This window comes from Lagenorhynchus albirostris, chromosome 3 (assembly GCF_949774975.1).
Source record: "Lagenorhynchus albirostris chromosome 3, mLagAlb1.1, whole genome shotgun sequence".
NCBI classification, from domain to species: domain Eukaryota; kingdom Metazoa; phylum Chordata; class Mammalia; order Artiodactyla; family Delphinidae; genus Lagenorhynchus; species Lagenorhynchus albirostris.
In genome coordinates this window covers 57,499,321-57,517,294 of record NC_083097.1, presented here as the reverse complement: position 1 = coordinate 57,517,294, position 17,974 = coordinate 57,499,321, and the positions used below count along the sequence as shown (strand labels likewise).

The 17,974-nt window shown below is 37.2% G+C and overlaps 1 protein-coding gene and 1 long non-coding RNA gene across 4 annotated transcripts in view; both read right to left on the bottom strand.

Annotated features, from left to right (window-relative positions):
* Window positions 1-355: 355 nt before the first annotated feature.
* The window catches only part of LOC132516890 (uncharacterized), a 41,266-nt gene continuing 23,647 nt past the window's right edge, over window positions 356-17,974 (bottom strand). The window contains exon 2 of the long non-coding RNA XR_009539501.1: window positions 356-1,194. This is a non-coding gene — a long non-coding RNA (uncharacterized LOC132516890). The remainder of the gene's footprint in view (window positions 1,195-17,974) is intronic.
* On the bottom strand, window positions 979-17,788 carry UTP15 (UTP15 small subunit processome component). 3 transcript variants are annotated; one of them, XM_060143106.1, is made up of 14 exons: window positions 17,640-17,784; window positions 16,085-16,207; window positions 14,447-14,615; window positions 12,727-12,819; window positions 12,420-12,604; window positions 11,119-11,297; window positions 9,752-9,877; window positions 8,013-8,148; window positions 6,297-6,381; window positions 5,310-5,459; window positions 4,503-4,604; window positions 2,861-2,994; window positions 2,631-2,689; window positions 979-1,854 (listed from the first exon to the last, which is right to left on the bottom strand). In XM_060143106.1, exons 3-14 carry the CDS (start codon window positions 14,534-14,536, stop codon window positions 1,634-1,636), a joined length of 1,560 nt encoding a protein of 519 aa, XP_059999089.1. In that variant the 5' UTR covers window positions 14,537-14,615; window positions 16,085-16,207; window positions 17,640-17,784; the 3' UTR covers window positions 979-1,633. The 3 variants fall into 3 exon arrangements, with proteins under 3 accessions (XP_059999089.1, XP_059999090.1, XP_059999091.1); XM_060143107.1 differs by lacking the exon at window positions 16,085-16,207; XM_060143108.1 differs by lacking the exon at window positions 2,631-2,689 and having other exon boundaries at window positions 1,678-1,854; window positions 17,640-17,788.

Genomic DNA, 17,974 nt, shown 5'->3' with positions numbered 1-17,974 from the left:
CGTGAGCCATGGCCGCTGAGCCTGCGTGTCCGGAGCCTGTGCTCCGCAACGGGAGAGGCCACAACAGTGAGAGGCCCGCGTACCGAAAAAAAAAAAAAAAATATATATATATATATACACACACATATATATATATATATATATATATGAATTCACAGAACTGAAATTTTAAGAGGAGACTGCAATTACAAAATCTTCCTTTAAGAATTCTTCGGCCTGACACTTCCTTACAGATAATTAACTACTTAAGGAACTGGGGGAAGGTGGAAAAGGTAGCAAGTGTAAAATCAGTGTGCTAGGAATCAGTAACCAGTGACTATCCATCAGGAATTGAAACATCTCAGAAAGCCAAAAAGAAAATATGAATTTCTTTATAAAAAAATGTGAATTACATTGAACTTTTTTTTAAAAACACAAGTATTTTCCAAAACAAGCTACTCTGGCTTGGGGTTCTGAAACACAAAATGATGTTAAGAATAGAGGAAAAAAAAAAAAAAACCTAAACACAGATCAAATGGTTTTCAGAGGTAGGTAGCTTCAAAATAAGCTCCAAATATATCAATATGTATAAAAAACGCTGAAAGGCTATTAATCACGAGACATGGCAAATTTTATCATTCTGCTGACCTGAAGCAAGTTGAAAAGCTGGTAGAAAGGCTGCATATTTGGGGAAGAGGAAAAACATGGTCTGTAAGGCCTACCTGCAGACCTTGCTCTGAGAAGCACAGTCAAGATTACAGAAAGAAAAAGAACCATGGGCTGCTGAGCACAATTTTTAGTATTCAAATCTGCCTCATCACACTCTCTGAATACAGGTCAAACTAGGGTCAATCATTCAGAGTTGGCCACTAATTTGCCACACTTGGAACAGATACAGCCCAATTACCAGCTAGGTGGAACACGTGGCCTGGGATAAGGGATGGCATCAAGGAGAGGGAGGCAAACTCGGCTGGGGCTTGGGAATCCCAAGTGCCCCAATTAGAGTGAAGAAAGAATTTATTTGTTGTTGCCATTTGTTTTGTTGCTGTTGTTTTTCCAGGATAGAAGGGAAAAGTAAAGCCCTGTTCCTTTGGCAGTATTCCTAGTTGAAACCCTCTCCAGAGTTCTGAATGCCTACTCAAATGCTGAAACAGAACTCTGGTGTAGTAAAATTAATGTCGGGCTTCCCTGGTGGTGCAGTGGTTGAGAGTCCGCCTGCCGATGCAGGGGACACGGGTCTGTGCCCCGGTCCAGGAAGATCCCACATGCCGCGGAGCGGCTGGGCCCGTGAGCCATGGCCGCTGAGCCTGCGCGTCTGGAGCTTGTGCTCCGCAACGGGAGAGGTCACAACAGTGAGAGGCCCGCATACCGAAGAAAAAAAAAAAAAATTAATGTCAATTTGTCCAAGATGGACATACACTATGACCAAAACATCTTCCAGCTAAAGATGCCAGGAGATAATTCAAAATAGCACATGGAAAACCATGATTAAAAACAGGTTCTTATTTTCCAAGCACAGTTATTCCAGTCTCTTCCAAAAAATTGCTTCTGTAAATAGTTTTTTTTAATGTATCAAACAGAGTCTCCTCCCAGTAGTCAACCGCATCAAATCTATTCCAAGTTAGGAGTTCTTATGTGTCCTGTTAAGCACACACTATGATTCAATCTTCTTGTTCTCTAGAAATCCATCAGATGTATTATGCTGCAACAAAGAAGTGCTTTCTTTCCTTGTCATGGTAGCAAAAAGCATATCCATCATCCCCAAGGTTTCTAGTAGTTCTCTTTGGTAATCAATCTCTTTTTCTACAAGTCCTTGAAGTAACAAAAACTTTTTATCAACTACAGGTGACTGACCAATCACAGGTAGATATATATCTAGAAAAGAGAGAGAGGAAACACATTTACTAGAAACATCTTTCTAAACAATACATGAACAACAATATTTAGAGAAAGTACAAAAATATTAAATATAAGACATTGAAAAATCTGTACTTATTTTACAACTTATGTTTTACATAAAGTAAACAATCCATCTGAAAAACGTATTTCAAAAAGAAATAATTAAAGAAAGTACAGTGTTAAGGTTCTGACTTATTTTCATTTTCCCATTAAAAATTAGTCGTGGGGGCTTCCCTGGTGGCGCAGTGGTTGAGAGTCCACCTGCCGATGCAGGGGACACGGGTTCGTGCCCCGGTCCGGGAAGATCCCACATGCCGCGGAGCGGCTGGGCCCGTGAGCCATGGCCGCTGAGCCTGCGTGTCCGGAGCCTGTGCTCCGCAAAGGGAGAGCCCACAAGAGTGAGAGGGCTGCTTTTTATTATATTTTTCAGCACTAGAGATTTTTTTCTGTTCTTGAAAATAGTTTGTTCTCTTTGAAAAAAAAAAAAATTAGTCATGGTCATTGGAGGTATTTAAGGAAAAAACTTTTTTAAATTATAATAACCCTGGTGCCAGCAACTGAAAGCCAATCCATTATAAACATTTTACTCCCACTTTAAAATGCACTGATTTACTACTATTGTTTGTTTTCTCCATGAAGTCTTCACTGGAGAACTGATAAAGACAAGGTATATCAATCTATTTGATTTCATTATTTGACATCTCTACTTCTGCAAGTATGCTACAATTTTTCAGGTTTTAACAGCTACTTACCAATAATTATTTCAGCAGCATTAATCAAAACAGGGGCAAATCTTGGCTGGGACAGATTCCTACAAAGCAAAAATTCTGTTTACTGAAACCTGGAAACTTAAAGAAAAAAAATCCTTAAAATAGATTTACTAAACTGTTCTGTCAGTTCTTTACAAAGCTCAAACTAAAAGTAAATTTGGAGATAAAATTTCAGATGCGAAATACATGCGCTTCATAGACATAAAACATACCTTATCAAAAAATTAAGAACACGACTGATTTCCTTTTCATCTCGACCTGCAAGGGCATTTGCAAGGACTCCTCTTCGGTTTAGCTCCTTTATGATGGAAACTGTAATCTCAGGCGTCTTTATTGCACAACTGGGCTAGAAAATTTTTCAGAGTCAACATGAGCAGACAAGACAGTACAAGAAAAAAATCATAGTCTTGGAACTCACTAACAATTACCAAATTTAAACAGGTTTTTTTCTTCCCAGTTTTGAGTCATGGTAATGACAAGGCAAGAAACAAAATGATTCTTTTAAAAATAAGCTCCTTGTAGATACATCAATTGTAACAAATGCACCACTCTGGTGGGGATGTTGATAAGGAGGGAGGCTATGCATGTGTGGGGCAGGTAGTATATGGGAAATCTCTGTACCTTCCCCTCAACTGCGCTGTGAACCTAGAACTGCTCTAAAAAAAAGTCTTAATAAAAAATTCACACACAATCTGTAGTGAGGTGGATGGACCCAGAGTCTGTCATACAGAGTGAAGAAAGTCAGAAAGAGAAAAACAAATACCGTATGCTAACACCTATATATGGAATCTAAAAAAAGATAGTTCTGAAGAACCTAGGGGCAGGATAGGAATAAAGACGCAGACACAGAGAATGGACTTGAGGACACAGGTAGGGGGAAGGGTAAGCTGGGACAAAATGAGAGAGTGGCATGGACATATATACACTACCAAATGTAAAACAGATAGCTAGTGGGAAGCAACCGCATAGCATAGGGAGATCAGCTCGGTGCTTTGTGACCACCTAGAGGGGTGGGATAGGGAGGGTGGGAGGGAAGGAGACACAAGAGGGAAGAGATATGGGGATATATGTATATGTATAGCTGATTCACTTTGTTATAAAGCAGAAACTAACACACCATTGTAAAGCAATTATACTCCAATAAAGATGTTAAAAAAATAAATTAATAAAATAAAATTGATCACCATCCAGCCCTTATTAAAACTCAGTTGACACAACTGGTATTTGAGAGAAGAAATCTATGGACCAAGTTAACCATCATTGCTCTAAATTGGTTTTTAGCTATATTCTATTATAAGTGAATTCTTACTTGAATTGTATTTGGTTACCTATTTGTTGAAATGACACTACAGAAGTTGCGGGTATTTATTATTATGTCTTTGGCTTTTACAGAGGGTTAATACATAATCCTATGCTTGAGAATATTTCTGCATCTTCTAACGACATAAAGACTATCACATGATTCCTATATTTTTCTTCGTGTTCCAACTAAAAACAACTCATGATAAATTTCTCTGTACTACAGTGTGAAAAAAAACATTGTGTATTTTTTCTAAAATATAGATATATATCTTTCATTTATCTGATAATAGCAATTATGAAATTCAATCCATTATCCTTTTTACCTTGCTTCTAGGAAACTGGAATATACATTTATATTCAACTCTAGTATATATTCATAGCCTAAGTTTCTGCATCTTTCTATAGTATGGGTATTCATATTCAATATGATTTTAGCAACCTATTTATATGTGTGTGTCACAAATTACATCCACTTTTTTGAAGTAGAAAGAATATAAATAAAATTAAAAAAAAATACACACACACACACACACACACACATTCCTCATTCACCTCAAGGACTCTGTCAAGTGCCTTAGAGATCCGGAAGTTTTTCAGATCCCTGTCATACAATTCTAGGTGTTTCTTTGATGGTCTGTTGATCAAAATGTCATCCTGCATTGAAAAGTAAATTTACAGAGAAAAATCAAATATCCTTTTAGAGCTTCATTCAAAATAAACTTCTTCGTAGTGGTATTTTTTCATAGTTCTGTGGTGTCCTTGAACTGTATCATAAAAAATGGTCATATGCCCATATTGTCGATTAAATGAAAATGGAATAATCTGCCACATCACTGTGTTCTTAGTGTCCTATGACTTTAACTTACGATACATACATGATACCTCCGTTCTGGGCAAACATTATTCACTGCAATTCTCTTTACATAGCAAGCAGTGATTCAGCAGAAAGAGAAAACAAGAATCAGAGAAACTGCCATCTAGTCCCAGTAAAGAAATCCTGGATCAACACAACTTCCTTATATCTCCATCTTCTCCATCTTCAGATGCCAAATGGAGATATTATTGGCTCTACGCTTTTTCAGGGTTGTTTACAAGATCAAATCAGATAGCATGGGAAAGACACTGTTCTGAGCACCACAGCATTGTTATGATTCAGGGCATTAAGAAGTACAGTTCTTACTTCCCATTACTTATTAATTTAATGTCCCCAATCTAGCAATGTGGAGATAAATGAGGTAGAGAAAAGCAAAATGAAGCTAAATGCCATGTGAACTACACTTTCCAGTAATGCGCAGGGATGAGGCTGGATACTCTAACAAATTTCACCTTTAAAACAAATTACACAAAATATATAAATACCTGTTGTTTCATATAATTTTTTCCCTTAATAAAAGTTCGATATGCAGGCCTTCTTCTCCTGGGAAGAGAATCCTTCTTTGCTTCAGATTTCCGATGTTTAACACTCAGTATTCCATTGGTCATTCCTACAACTATTGCCTCATCTTCATGCTAACAGCAATTAGAAAAATAAGTTAGTATATTCCTAACTCATAATTCATCTTACTTTTTCTTCAAAATACCATTTATAATGTGTTTGCCACTTATCCATATTTTCAACAGGAGTTCCATTCAGATATAGATACTCCAACAAAAAGTTAGAATAAAATCATTTTTTTCCTCCAAGATACTATTATATTGACAGCACTTTTAATTATACTTGGAAATTATCACTGGCAGTTTGTATAATAATACAGTTAATGACATCGTAAGAAACTTCCAAAATAATTTTTTTCCCACATCCTCTTCCTAGAAACAGAATGATGTGGTAGCATGACTTTCCACAATCTTGTCAAGAAAATATTTGATAATAACTTTTCCCCTCCCAATTTCTATATAATGTATTCAAATCTATTCCTCCTCAATGGCTCATGAAACTTGACAATGAACATTCCAGAAGGAGCAGTTAACAAAGAAAAGGAGACATCATTTCATTGTGTTGCCCCCTATTCTCCTTTTTTTTTTGCTCAGAGAGCCAACTTGACTTTCTGGAGTATTTAACCCTTGGGGTAAATATACTGAAGAGAGATTTATCTGCTTTCCAGGTCCTGTCCTTAGTGTTAACAATGCCTACAACAGTGTAGTTAGTTTCAAGCTATGCAGTGAGTGGGACCTAAATCTGAATTCATGCCTAGTTACTGAGACAAGTTACATGTTCTAGCAATTATCTAATGGGGTGAGAAGAAAATAATACTTGTACAAATACAAAGATAAACCCTAATATTCCATTTTAGTTTCATTTAACAGGCAAGGTTAGTGAAAGCTTTAAAAAGAGCCAGAAGTACTTACTGCAAGTGCAAGACTCAAAATTGAAGCTGCATAATCAAAACTGTGGACTACTTTATAGGAACTTGTGCTATATACTTTCACCTTCCTAATGAAAAAGAAAGCTTTGTCACAAATCATCTTGGAAATGAGCATAAAAGGTAAAATTTCTATTTTTGAAACTCAATATATGAATATTAAAACTTATACAACAATGAAGAAAAACAATTAATAATATTAGTTACAAACTAATTCATCACTGGATCTCTTTTAAAAATGAACTGTTTATTGTTATGCTTGCATAAAGACTTCAACCAGCCACCAGAAGGATAGACCACTGTCTCCTGAAAATGAAACTTGAAAGTAAAGAAAAAGCAACATGAATGTTCACTGGAAAGAGCAGGGTTTCTCAGCTTCATTCAGCATTATCGACATTTCGGGCAGGATAATTCTTTGAAATGGTGGCTGTTCTGTGCACCGCAAAATGTTTAGCAGCATCCTTGGCCTCTACTCACTGCATACCAACAGCACTACACCCCCAAGTTGTGACAACAACCAAAAATGTCCGCAGATAGTGCCAAATAGCCCGCTGGAGGACAAAAATCACTCTGGGTTGAGAACTACTATGAATAGAGCCAACTTACACCTAGCTTTTGAGGGACACATCTAAAAATCAAGTCCCAAATTGCCTAGTAACACCATTGCAGAGAATCTGCTATATATTTACATAGTAAGTTCCTCTGTATTAGAAATATTTTCTAGCTTTTAAAATATGTATACTTTTTAATAAACATGCTGAAAAACCAAGACTTTCCATATCAGTGAAAAAGGGAAATATGGAAATAAAATGACCAACAATAGATAAATATAAGGAAATTCTAGAACTGGGCCATCATTCTAGCCACATGTGGCTAATGAGCACTTAAAATGTGGTCAGTGAAAAAGAAGGGAATTTTTTATTTTACTTAATTTTACTCAACTTAAATTTTAAAACTGAGGCAGTATAAAATATTTTTCTGTTAAATACAAGTATATTTTACTTTAACTGTAAAGTATTACTACTGTATTAAGGGCATGTATTCGATGCTGAACTTGCTTCTAGTCTATCATTAATAATTTTTACATTGAATACATACTGAAATAATATTTTAGAGTAAATAACTTATTAAATTAATTTTACCTAGTACCTTTTAGCTTTTAAACATGACTGGTGAAACACTTAAAATTACATATGTAGCTCACATTATATTTCTATTGTACAGCACTGTTCTAGAACATTAATTAATGAAACACTAATACCTACTGAAAATAGTAATATTTAGAAATATGTATTTCTATACATTAATGTATAGAAATTTTTACATGAAGTTTTAAATTTTAAAGAATACAAGCTAGAATATATATACACATACTCATTATAAATATTTCAAAATATACAAACATACAATGATTTTAAAAGAAAACTACAGAATAATAGAAATTATTTTAAAAGATTAACGTTCACATGGTTCAATAAAATTCCTCAAGTATATAAATCAATAAATTACCTCAAGGGAGAAAATAAGTTTGCTATATGTAAATGAAATGTCAAAACTATTTTCAGCTCAATAGATTTTTTTTCATGGAAATCATTTGGTAGAATATTTATTCTATCACAAATACTGCAGAAATAACTCATTTCCTCAAGCAGTAAACATGTGTACATTAAGAATGATCCAAAAAGAAAATTAAAATGCTAACCTATCCAGTGAGCCAGAAAGTAACCTCTGTCCAGAGCTGCTCAGACATAAGCACGTCACAGTTTTATGATGATTTTTCAAAGACACTAGCAACTGTCCTCCTTTTAGCATGTCCCAGACTTTAACATAACGACCTCCTATAAAAAGAAATAATCATTAGTTTGATTATGAAAGGATCTGAAAAGCACTCTTCACTGGACACTCCACAGCATGGAGTGGAGGGATTCCAGAGCCAGACTGCCTGGTTTCAGTGCTGGGTCTACTATTTACTGGGTACGTGGCTGATAATAATTACAGTTCCTACCTCACAAAAACCTGTTATGATGATTAAATAATTTCATATTTGTAAAGTACACAGAACTGCCTGGCAAAATAAGAAGTATAATCAAGAAAGATTTTATTTTAACAAGATTAAAATAAAATAATTCTACAAAAGGAATTCTGTATAACCATGGAAAAGAATAACATAGATTTCATTTCCTAAAAATTCTGTGAATCCCAACAAAACTGAAAAACTCTATAACTTTTACTCTAAGAATTGGAAGCATCTTTAAAGGCAATTTAATCCAGGGGTTTAAAAAGAATTTTTTTATTATGGCGTCTTTTCTTTCAATGAAATATTAAGCAAAAGTCTAGTAGGTAAAATGGAAAAAGAGGCTGGGGGGCTGGGGGTGGGAGGGGATGAAGTTCTTACTTATCCTGACTATGTAGAAGCGCCTGGAACCCAATTTGCAGTCCCTATCTCCCTACATGTAGCAGCTCATGAGAGAGATCACAGTTTGAAACCACTGATCTGGCCCAACCTCTCATTTTCAAGGTCTATATTGGTTAAAGGATTGCCCAAGGCCACACAATTAGCTACTGACACGACGGAGATTAGCATATAGGCATCCACTCTCCCTGTTCAACTTGTATGTACTTCCATTTCTCAAAATAACAGCAAGAAAAATAGGTAACTCTGACAATATTATCAACTTACTTTGAAATCAAATAGGTACTGGGGAAAAGAGTATAAAACAGGATAACTTCTATTTGGATTTTAGAATTAAGCAAAAAACAAAACAAAGCTACACACTACCTATGTATTCTTCTAATGTCAACACATTAATTTTGACTTAACAAATGGAAAAAGACAATTTACTTCTTCCATTATAATTTTTTAAATGCACCTCAGTTCCAACTTGATAAAAAATGTATCAAGGCCCCTTTGACTCCACGTTATCTTCTCCTCCAGCACTATCAGCTATTTGCTGGGTAAGGCCACTTCAATCAAGAGTCACATAAAAAGAGATAAGCCTGATTCTAGATCTGAAAGAACCTGTGTTTTCAAAAGCTGCCGCAGATCTCTTACGTAAGAACAACAGCAGGAGTACGACCTGGATTTTTAGATTAAGTACACAATGAAGGCTCTCAAGTTCTGAGATTTCAGATCTGCCACTTACCACTTTGTCTTGGACAAATTACTTAAAACTTTTATTTATTTTCTTTTGCAAAATAAAGGGAAAACTATCTTGTAGGCTCACCTAGGGGACTGGAGGTAATACGTTTATAATAGCATAGTGCCTGGCTCATATTAGCTACTCAATAAATGAAAATTGCTTGCCTGTGCCACTTATCAACTGAGCAAAAACTGAGACATGCATTTCAAGTGCACACTGATAAATTATAAAGAGTAACTAATAAAGAAATATCTGACTCAAGACAAACAATATTGGTGAAAGCAATTTTTAAAAGAAATACCTGCTGATACCAGAAGACCTCCAGAGGGAAAAAGCAGGACACTCTCCACTGGCTGCCCATGATCACCAGAGATAACACTCTGGTTTGTTCGTGCATCAAACATCTTCACAGTGTGATCATATGACCCTAAAATGTCAATTTTTGTACTATGTGAGTTTCACTACTCAAAATAACAAAAATTATACGTGTGTGTGTGCATAATCAAACATAAACTTTAAAGGAAGAAGAAGCATAGATGAAATTTTAAAAAGACATATGTATACTCATGAAGACACAGTACTTCCAAACCCTCTGGTACCACTGACTGTTTCTGAAGCACTAACCTACATAGAATCTTAAATGATTCCTATCTTCAGACTACTGTCACTACTGAGTCACCTGGGAATCTTTGCACAGGCACCCATTAAGACTGAACTGCACTATCTCTGTTTCTTGGCTGCTGGAGAACCTGTGAAAACCAGAGTACAGATGTTTCCAAACACATCTGAAGGATGATAAGAACAATCCCCAGGGACTTCCCTGGTGGCGCAGTGGTTAAGAATCCCCCTGCCAATGCAGGGGACACGGGTTCAACCCCTGGTCTGGGAAGATCCCACATGCCGTGGAGCAACTAAGCCCGTGCACCACAACTACTGTGCCTGCGCTCTAGAGCCCGCAAGCCACTACTGAGCCTGTGTGCCACAACTACTGAAGCCCACATGCCTAGTGCCTGTGCTCTGCAACAATAGAGGCCACCGCAGTGAGAAACCCGCACACCGCAACAAAGGGTAGCCCCCACTCGCCGCAACTAGAGAAAGCTGGCCCACAGCAACGAAGACACAACGCAGCCATAAAACAAAACAAAAAAAACCTTGCCTTAAGTCTGAGCAATAAACTTAAAATAAAAAAGCTGACTTCATAAAAAAAAAAAAAATCCCCAGAAGAAAAAGAAAATAAAACAATTGGATAAACAGAGACATATTTTTTTATAAAACTTTTTAAAACTCCTCTATCCCAGGGTAAGCTGGGACGAAATAAGAGTAGCATGGACATATATACACTACCAAATGTAAAATAGATAGCTAGTGGGAAGCAGCTGCATAGCATAGGGAGATCAGCTCCGTGTTTTGTGTCCACCTAGAGGGGTGGGATAGGGAGGGTGGCAGGGAGACACAAGAGGGAGGAGAAATGGGAATATACAAATATGTATAGCTGATTCACTTTGTTATACAGCAGAAGCTAACACACCATTATAAAGCAATTATACTCCCATAAATATGTTTAAAAAACAAAAAACAAAACTCCTCTACCTCAAGAGTCCCAAAGCAATATTAAAGTATATCAATAAAATTACCAACTTCAGGAGGGAAGAAAAAGATTTCACCAACCTGTTACAAAGAGATCTGGGTTCAGTTTGCTAGCACATCCACACCTCACATAATCAGAATGTTCTTTGAATGTCAGAATTTCTTTGGAGTTTGGAATATCCCATAATTTAACTGTATAATCATCAGCCCCAGAGACCACATGATATTTGTCAGCTGTAAAATCTACTGTATGAACTGCTCTGAAAGATCAAGGATCAGTATATTAAAAAGCAAGGAAAAATTATTTCTGGCACCTTCTGACATCAAACACCCTTCTTCCCAAAATAACGAAAAAAAAGCAGCTCAGTTTCAGTAATTGTAGGGAGAAATCATGAGAGAATAAGAAAATCTTTAAAACAGGTATTTGTCCCCAAGCCAATTTAAAATTTATATACCCCTAGTACTATGAAGTTAATAAGAATATTAAACAGTAGCCTTAAAATTATATTTTCTAATAAGTTAACATTTCTACTTAGCACGTCAACAGAAAGTAAATGTTCTAAATGTTGGCACAAAGGTACTTTAATCTGAAAAATTTCAAAATGGGTAGTTCTTAAAAAATTCTAAGGACACTTGTCACTAAGTAGGATCATATTAAGTGAACTTGTTATATTTAAAATGTTTCACTGATGGACTAAGACTATCCTGATAATACAAAAAACACTTTTGAGATTTAAAATCAACAGCAAATTTCAGTGACGACATTGGTAATCCTGAAAGATATAAAACTGTCCCTAGCCATTTAATTTATAAAGGGGCAAAACACCAAATCCAAGTAGAAAAAAATCCAACTTGATTTCAAAATAACAACCTCTAATATAGTCCAAGCCTTTAGAGTTCTCATTAATAGTTGTGAGGTTGCCTTTAGATCAGCAGTTTATAACCTCAACGGCGTCACAGAACTCACTGAGAAGTTAACGAAAGCTACAGGACATCTCCATAGATAACCACACATTTCCTAAAATGTCACATACAATTCTAGGAAATTCATGAGCCCCATCAAACTGGACCATAGGACTGAACCAAGTTAAGCACTGTCCTAGAACAACCAGAAAATAAAGTCCGTGACGGTACATAATCTTCACAGAACTCTGTTTTTTTCAAAGCCTGTAAAACCAGTAGAGCTTACAATAATACAAAACAAAACAAAAACACATAAAAACCAACTATCTGTAACTGTATGGTGACAGATGTTAACTCAATTTATCGTGATCGTTTCACAATATATACATATAGTGAATCATTATGCTGTACCCCTGAAACTAATATAACATATGTTAATTATAGCTCAATAAAAAAAAATTAAAACAACTGTCTCTTACTTAGTATGGCCTTCAAACTGCCTGAGGGGAGCCCTGCCACTTATATCAAAAAGCTGAATGCCACCATCTTCACTGCCAGCCACAAGCAGTCTACCATCCTGCCGAAAAGTAGCACAGTATGCTGTGTCTTTAAATCGTGAAAAGGTTTTTATAGGTTCTTGGGAGTATCGGCCATAAATGTGAATCTACAAGAAGATAAAAAACACAGTATTAAAAAAAAAAAAACACAAACACAGTATTTTACTAGATGGCTCAAGACCAGTAGTAAATGTAAACTACATAAAAGAAAAACAAAAATTATATTTACCCTTGAAGAAGCTGTGACAGCATAATTATACGGAGGCTGTGGAGAAAAGTCTACTTTTGACACTGCACCAAACTCCTTGATCTGAACAGGGGTCTTAATGAAAAATAATAGTGTATTAACAAAGTTACAACTGGTAAGACATATTTAAGCATATAATTTCTTATTGACAATTTCTTTTTGTTCTTAGTAACTAGGCTGTATTTAATAGAGAAGTATGAAGAAAGCAAAAAAGATCCAAATCCCATCATCCAGACAATCTCTGTGGCCATTAAAGTGAATAAATATATGGTTGAAAAGCCACACCCCACTTTTTCTCTTTAGCTGTGAAGTTTTCTGTGATTATTACCAGGAAAAAGTTATGCCTAAACCAGCACATATTTAACCATGTATTTTTTAACTGGCACAAAGATCATACCACACAGGCTGTTCTGCACCTTGCCTTTTTTTCACTTATTAACACCTTAGCTAATAACTTTGCATAAGTTATTATAAGATTCATCATAATTTAATTTACCAGTTCACTACTAACAAACAGGTTTTTCTGAGATTTCTTTTTTTTAAAATAAATTTATTTATTTATTTTTGGCTGCGTTGGGTCTTTGTTGCTGCGTGCAGGCCTTCTCTAGTTGCGGCGAGCGGGGGCTACTCTTCGTTGCAGTGCGTGGGCTTCTCATTGCGGTGGCCTCTCTTGTTGCGGAGCATGGGCTCTAGGTGTGCGGGCTTCAGTAGTTGTGGCTCACGGGCTCTAGAGCATAGCCTCAGTAGTTGTAGCGCACGGGCTTAGCTGCTCCGTGGCATGTGGGATCTTCCCGGACCAGGGCTCGAACCCGTGTCCCCTGCATCGGCAGGCGGATTTTTAACCACTGCGCCACCAGGAAGTCCCTGAGATTTCTAATATTACAAATAACACTTCAATGAACATCTTTCTACATAAAGATAACATACTTTACACACAAATTCTGGAGAGTATATTCATTGAGTAAGTTCCAAGCTGTGGAACTTACAAGACCAAAAGGTATTTTTATCATAATAGATAATGCCAGAATTGCCCTCCAGAAAGTCTGCACCAATGTCCCTCCCTCAAGTAGCAACGATGATCAAAATTTTTCATTTGTGCCGATATAAGATGAAAAAGTATCCAAATTATTATCCAATAATTTTATTATCCAATAAATTATTATCTAAAATCCAATTATTGTTTTAATTTGCACTTCTTCAATTATGAGTGAAGCTGAAGCTCTTTTAATATATTTATTGGCCACTTAAACTTCTTTTTCTATAACCTTCCCAATCCCAATCTTTTCCCATTTTTCTGTTTAGTTGTTCAGCTTTTTTAAAAAAATCATTTGTTAGCCTTTACATATAGTCTAGAAGAATTAATTTTGCATCACTTCCTCCTTAGATTAAGAAAAATGAAAAAAAAACCCTTCCTTCATGAGATTCAAATTCTAAAATTTATTTAATTCATTTGGCATTGATTAATCATCCATTCTGTGCTAGATAACTTCTATGATTAAACTGATTAAGGAATATGGATTTTTATTTTTATATAACTCTAAGAAAAAAATATGAGATATCAAATTTTCCACCCAAACTATAAGCTGCTGATAGATTATTTTTAGTTATTAGTTCTCTATTAGCATATCCAAAGTATAAAATATGCTGAAGAAATTGACATAAATGTAAAACACCTCCCTCCCTTAATTTTGTCTATACTTACCTTATAGTTGTTCCAGTACAGTGTATCTTGGGTGATTTTTTCACCAAGTACAGGATATGCCTGGATCGCTACAGGCTTATAACCAGCCATACTTTCATAGAATTGCACTGTTATCCAAGGGTAAATAGTTTGAAATTGGTGTTAGAAATAAAGCGACTCTGCCTCACGTCTGAAAAAGAAAACATTTTATAAACACATTATTATTCATAAACCTGTATATAGTTATGATTTTCACTCTGCATCTTTTCAGAAAGCTGTATGGTAGCTTATAGATTAGTGATCAGTAACCACTTAATTTCAATACAGAAGGGACAATCTAAAGGAAGCAGGAAGAATACAGATAGGGCTACCATAGTGTACTATCTACTCAGCTATAGGCAGAGGCTATACACAAATGTTCCCACACCTAACTGACCAATTTACAACACCTGGGAATAAATCTGGTTCGGCCACCCAGTAGCCAAAGCATTTAGAAACACACTGGCTTAGAATGTTCACTTACTGACAACAGAAAATGTTAAGGTGAAACTGCAAATACAAATGTTCCCTGAAATTAACCTAAAATGACATTTAATCTATAAGAACATAATCTAGGGACCTGACTTCCTGAAAGCCTAAAATTGCCAAGAAGAAAAGAAAACAAAGCTAATATTCTAATGCAGAAGATTAAAATTAAATTTAAAAGCTTAAAATAAAAATCTAATATTCTGATGTAGAAGCTTAAAATTAAGTTAATTTTAAAATGTTTAAACAGTAAGAAAGAAAACAAGAACAAAGCAATTCTGAAATTAAATTCTAAATTAAAGTGACACAATAAAAATTAATTAAAACTTTAACTGACATGTAATTAGGCCGAAATGTCTTTCCAGAACCATTCAGTTGCAACAGAGATTCAATTATATCAGAGGAATGATTCAGTGGTGCAACTCATCTTTCCCAAAAGCCTGAAAACACCGTATCAGTAACACCAAAATAAACAGGTGTGACATATTTTAAAGGCTTTGATGAAACACGGCAATCAATGATTTTAAAAGTTTTCTGTTCACTGAAGTACCCATAATGTGTAGGACACACTGTTTTAGGCACTGGGGTGCAATGGTGAGTGAAACAGACATGGTCAGTGCCTTCATGTACTCCAATATTCCTCATTTCAGCTGGTAACTGGCATCTGGAATCAGCCTTGACTTGTCCTTCCTTCTCACTTCTAACATCCAAATAGTTAACAAGAGCTCATTTTACCTCCCAAATCTTTCTAAACTCCAACATGTCCACTCCACCTAGTTCCACTGCTCTAATTCACATCTTCTCTTCTAAAGGTCTCCCTGACTCCCTTACCTACCTTCCAAATAGCCATCAGAGTTACCTAACTACCATGCAAATCTGGCTTTTGCTACAAAGCCCAACACTGCCCAGAAAAGAAGGTGCAAGCTCCTTTACATGGCATGTAAGGCCCTCTGTGATCTTGCCCTTGCTTACCTTTCCAGCTTCCCTCGTTATTCCCTTAACACACCATGCTCTTTCTTGTCTCAATGTTGTTCTTCATTTGTCCTCTCTGGCAGGAATGACCTCTTTCTACCTACCTCCTATTTATCATTTAAAGTTCAACTCAAGGATCACATCCTCCAAGAAACCTCTCACCTTCTAAGCTGGGTCAGGGGCTTGTCTTCTATAATCCTACATGACTCTGTATTTCTGTCAATGCACATAATCACACTGCATTTGTAATGACCTCTTTTTCCCATTGAATTGAACATTTCATATCTGAAAGATTAAAAACAAGTGCTCAAAGAATGTTTGTGGAAGGAAAGGAAGCGCTGTGCTGGGTTATATGGGAAACAAAATTAAAGCCACAGGTGGTATCTATTGTATGAACACTGCTATAGAGCACAAGTCCACGAAGTTTTTCTGTAAAAGGACAAATAATAAATATTTTAGGCTTCACAGGCCAACAGGCAAAATGGAGGATATTATGTAGTTATTTATATAGCATGAAAGAAAAACGTCCCAATTTTTTACTAAGGAAACCGCCCCAAATAATTATAAGTTCAATATTTTGTTTATGAATGAAAGGAATGGGACTTTTTGGAGGAGGGGGAAAACATTTCACTTACTCTGGTTCAAAGTTAGTGTTTCCTATCATCAAATAGATTGCAAATATTCATCTATAAAAATCATTCTTGGCTCACTGAATACCCCAAAACAGACACTGGGCCAGATCTAGCCTGTGGGCCTTCGCCCCTTACTACCGCAGAGCTGACCCTTGAACAACACGGGTTTGAACCGCGTGGGTCCGCTTAGAGGCAGATTTTTTTCAATAAATACTACAGTACTACAGAATTCCCGTTTTTTTGAATGCACAAGCAGAATCCAACATGTGGAGGAACCTGGATAAAGAGGAACCGCGCATATGGAGGGCCCACTGTAAGTTATCCTTCAGGGGAAGGTTGGGGCCCATAAACCTACCCCTCCCCCGCAGTGTTCAAGGGTCAGCTGTATAGGCAAAGGAGTACATAACTCTGCCTTGAAAGAAATCGCTTAAAGCTTTAGAAGGAAAAAGCGAGGCACAGGAACAGTGGTTTGCCAGGTTAAAGTGAGGAACAGCATTAGAGGCAGGGGAGGGTAAGCAAGACAGACAGAGCAAAGGCACGGATGCAAGTGATGTGAAAATGAATAGGAAGAAAATGATCAGGGAGAGGTTAGAGGCTGAGAAACTGGGACTAAATGAAAAACAGGTACTACTACATCACAATGCAGAATACCAAATGTATGCTATAAGTAACGTACAGAACACGGAGCGCTCAGAAGCGATTAACTGTAACTGGGCGGCTGCCAGAAAGATTCAAAGTGTGCAATTCAGCTGGGTCTTTAAGTTTAACATTAAAACGAATTAACCATTTAACGTGGGTGGGCACTGCAAACTGCGGGAACCTCACAAGCAAAGACAGAGATGGAAATCAGCCTAAAGTAGTGTGGCTTACTCCGGCGACTAATGACGGTGGACAGTAGGTGTGGACGTGACGTGACTGTAGAGGAGGAAAATCTAGGTCGAAGCTAAATTGCGGGGATCCTGAGAGGCTGGTTAAGGAGTTTAGCTATTCCGCGGAGACTGGGAAACCCCAGAGGAGCATGCTAGATACTAAAGAAGGCCCGATGTGAGTCTGGGCCACCCGCATTGGGAGCCCCCTTCACCTACCTCCGATGGGCCCGGAGGGTCCGCCGAGACTCCCCGGCCTCAAGGAGAAGTTCTTGGACTCCGCCAGCCCCCTCCCCGGACTGTGCGGTAGAACATGCGGAAGGTCACGCGGATCCTGGAAGGAGCTGCCGAAACACGCCACGAACAGAACGGCGAGACGTGTCGCACGAAGGTGACGTGATGGCGCACGTGATGGCGTACGTGATGGCGTCCCGAGACGCACGCAGCTCTGGTGCGCAGGGGCCAGCCCGGTGGGCGGGACGATGGGGAGGAGGAGGCGTGGCCGGAGGGAGAGACCGAGGCCTGGCGCTAGTGAACCAGAGCTGTAGCCGAAG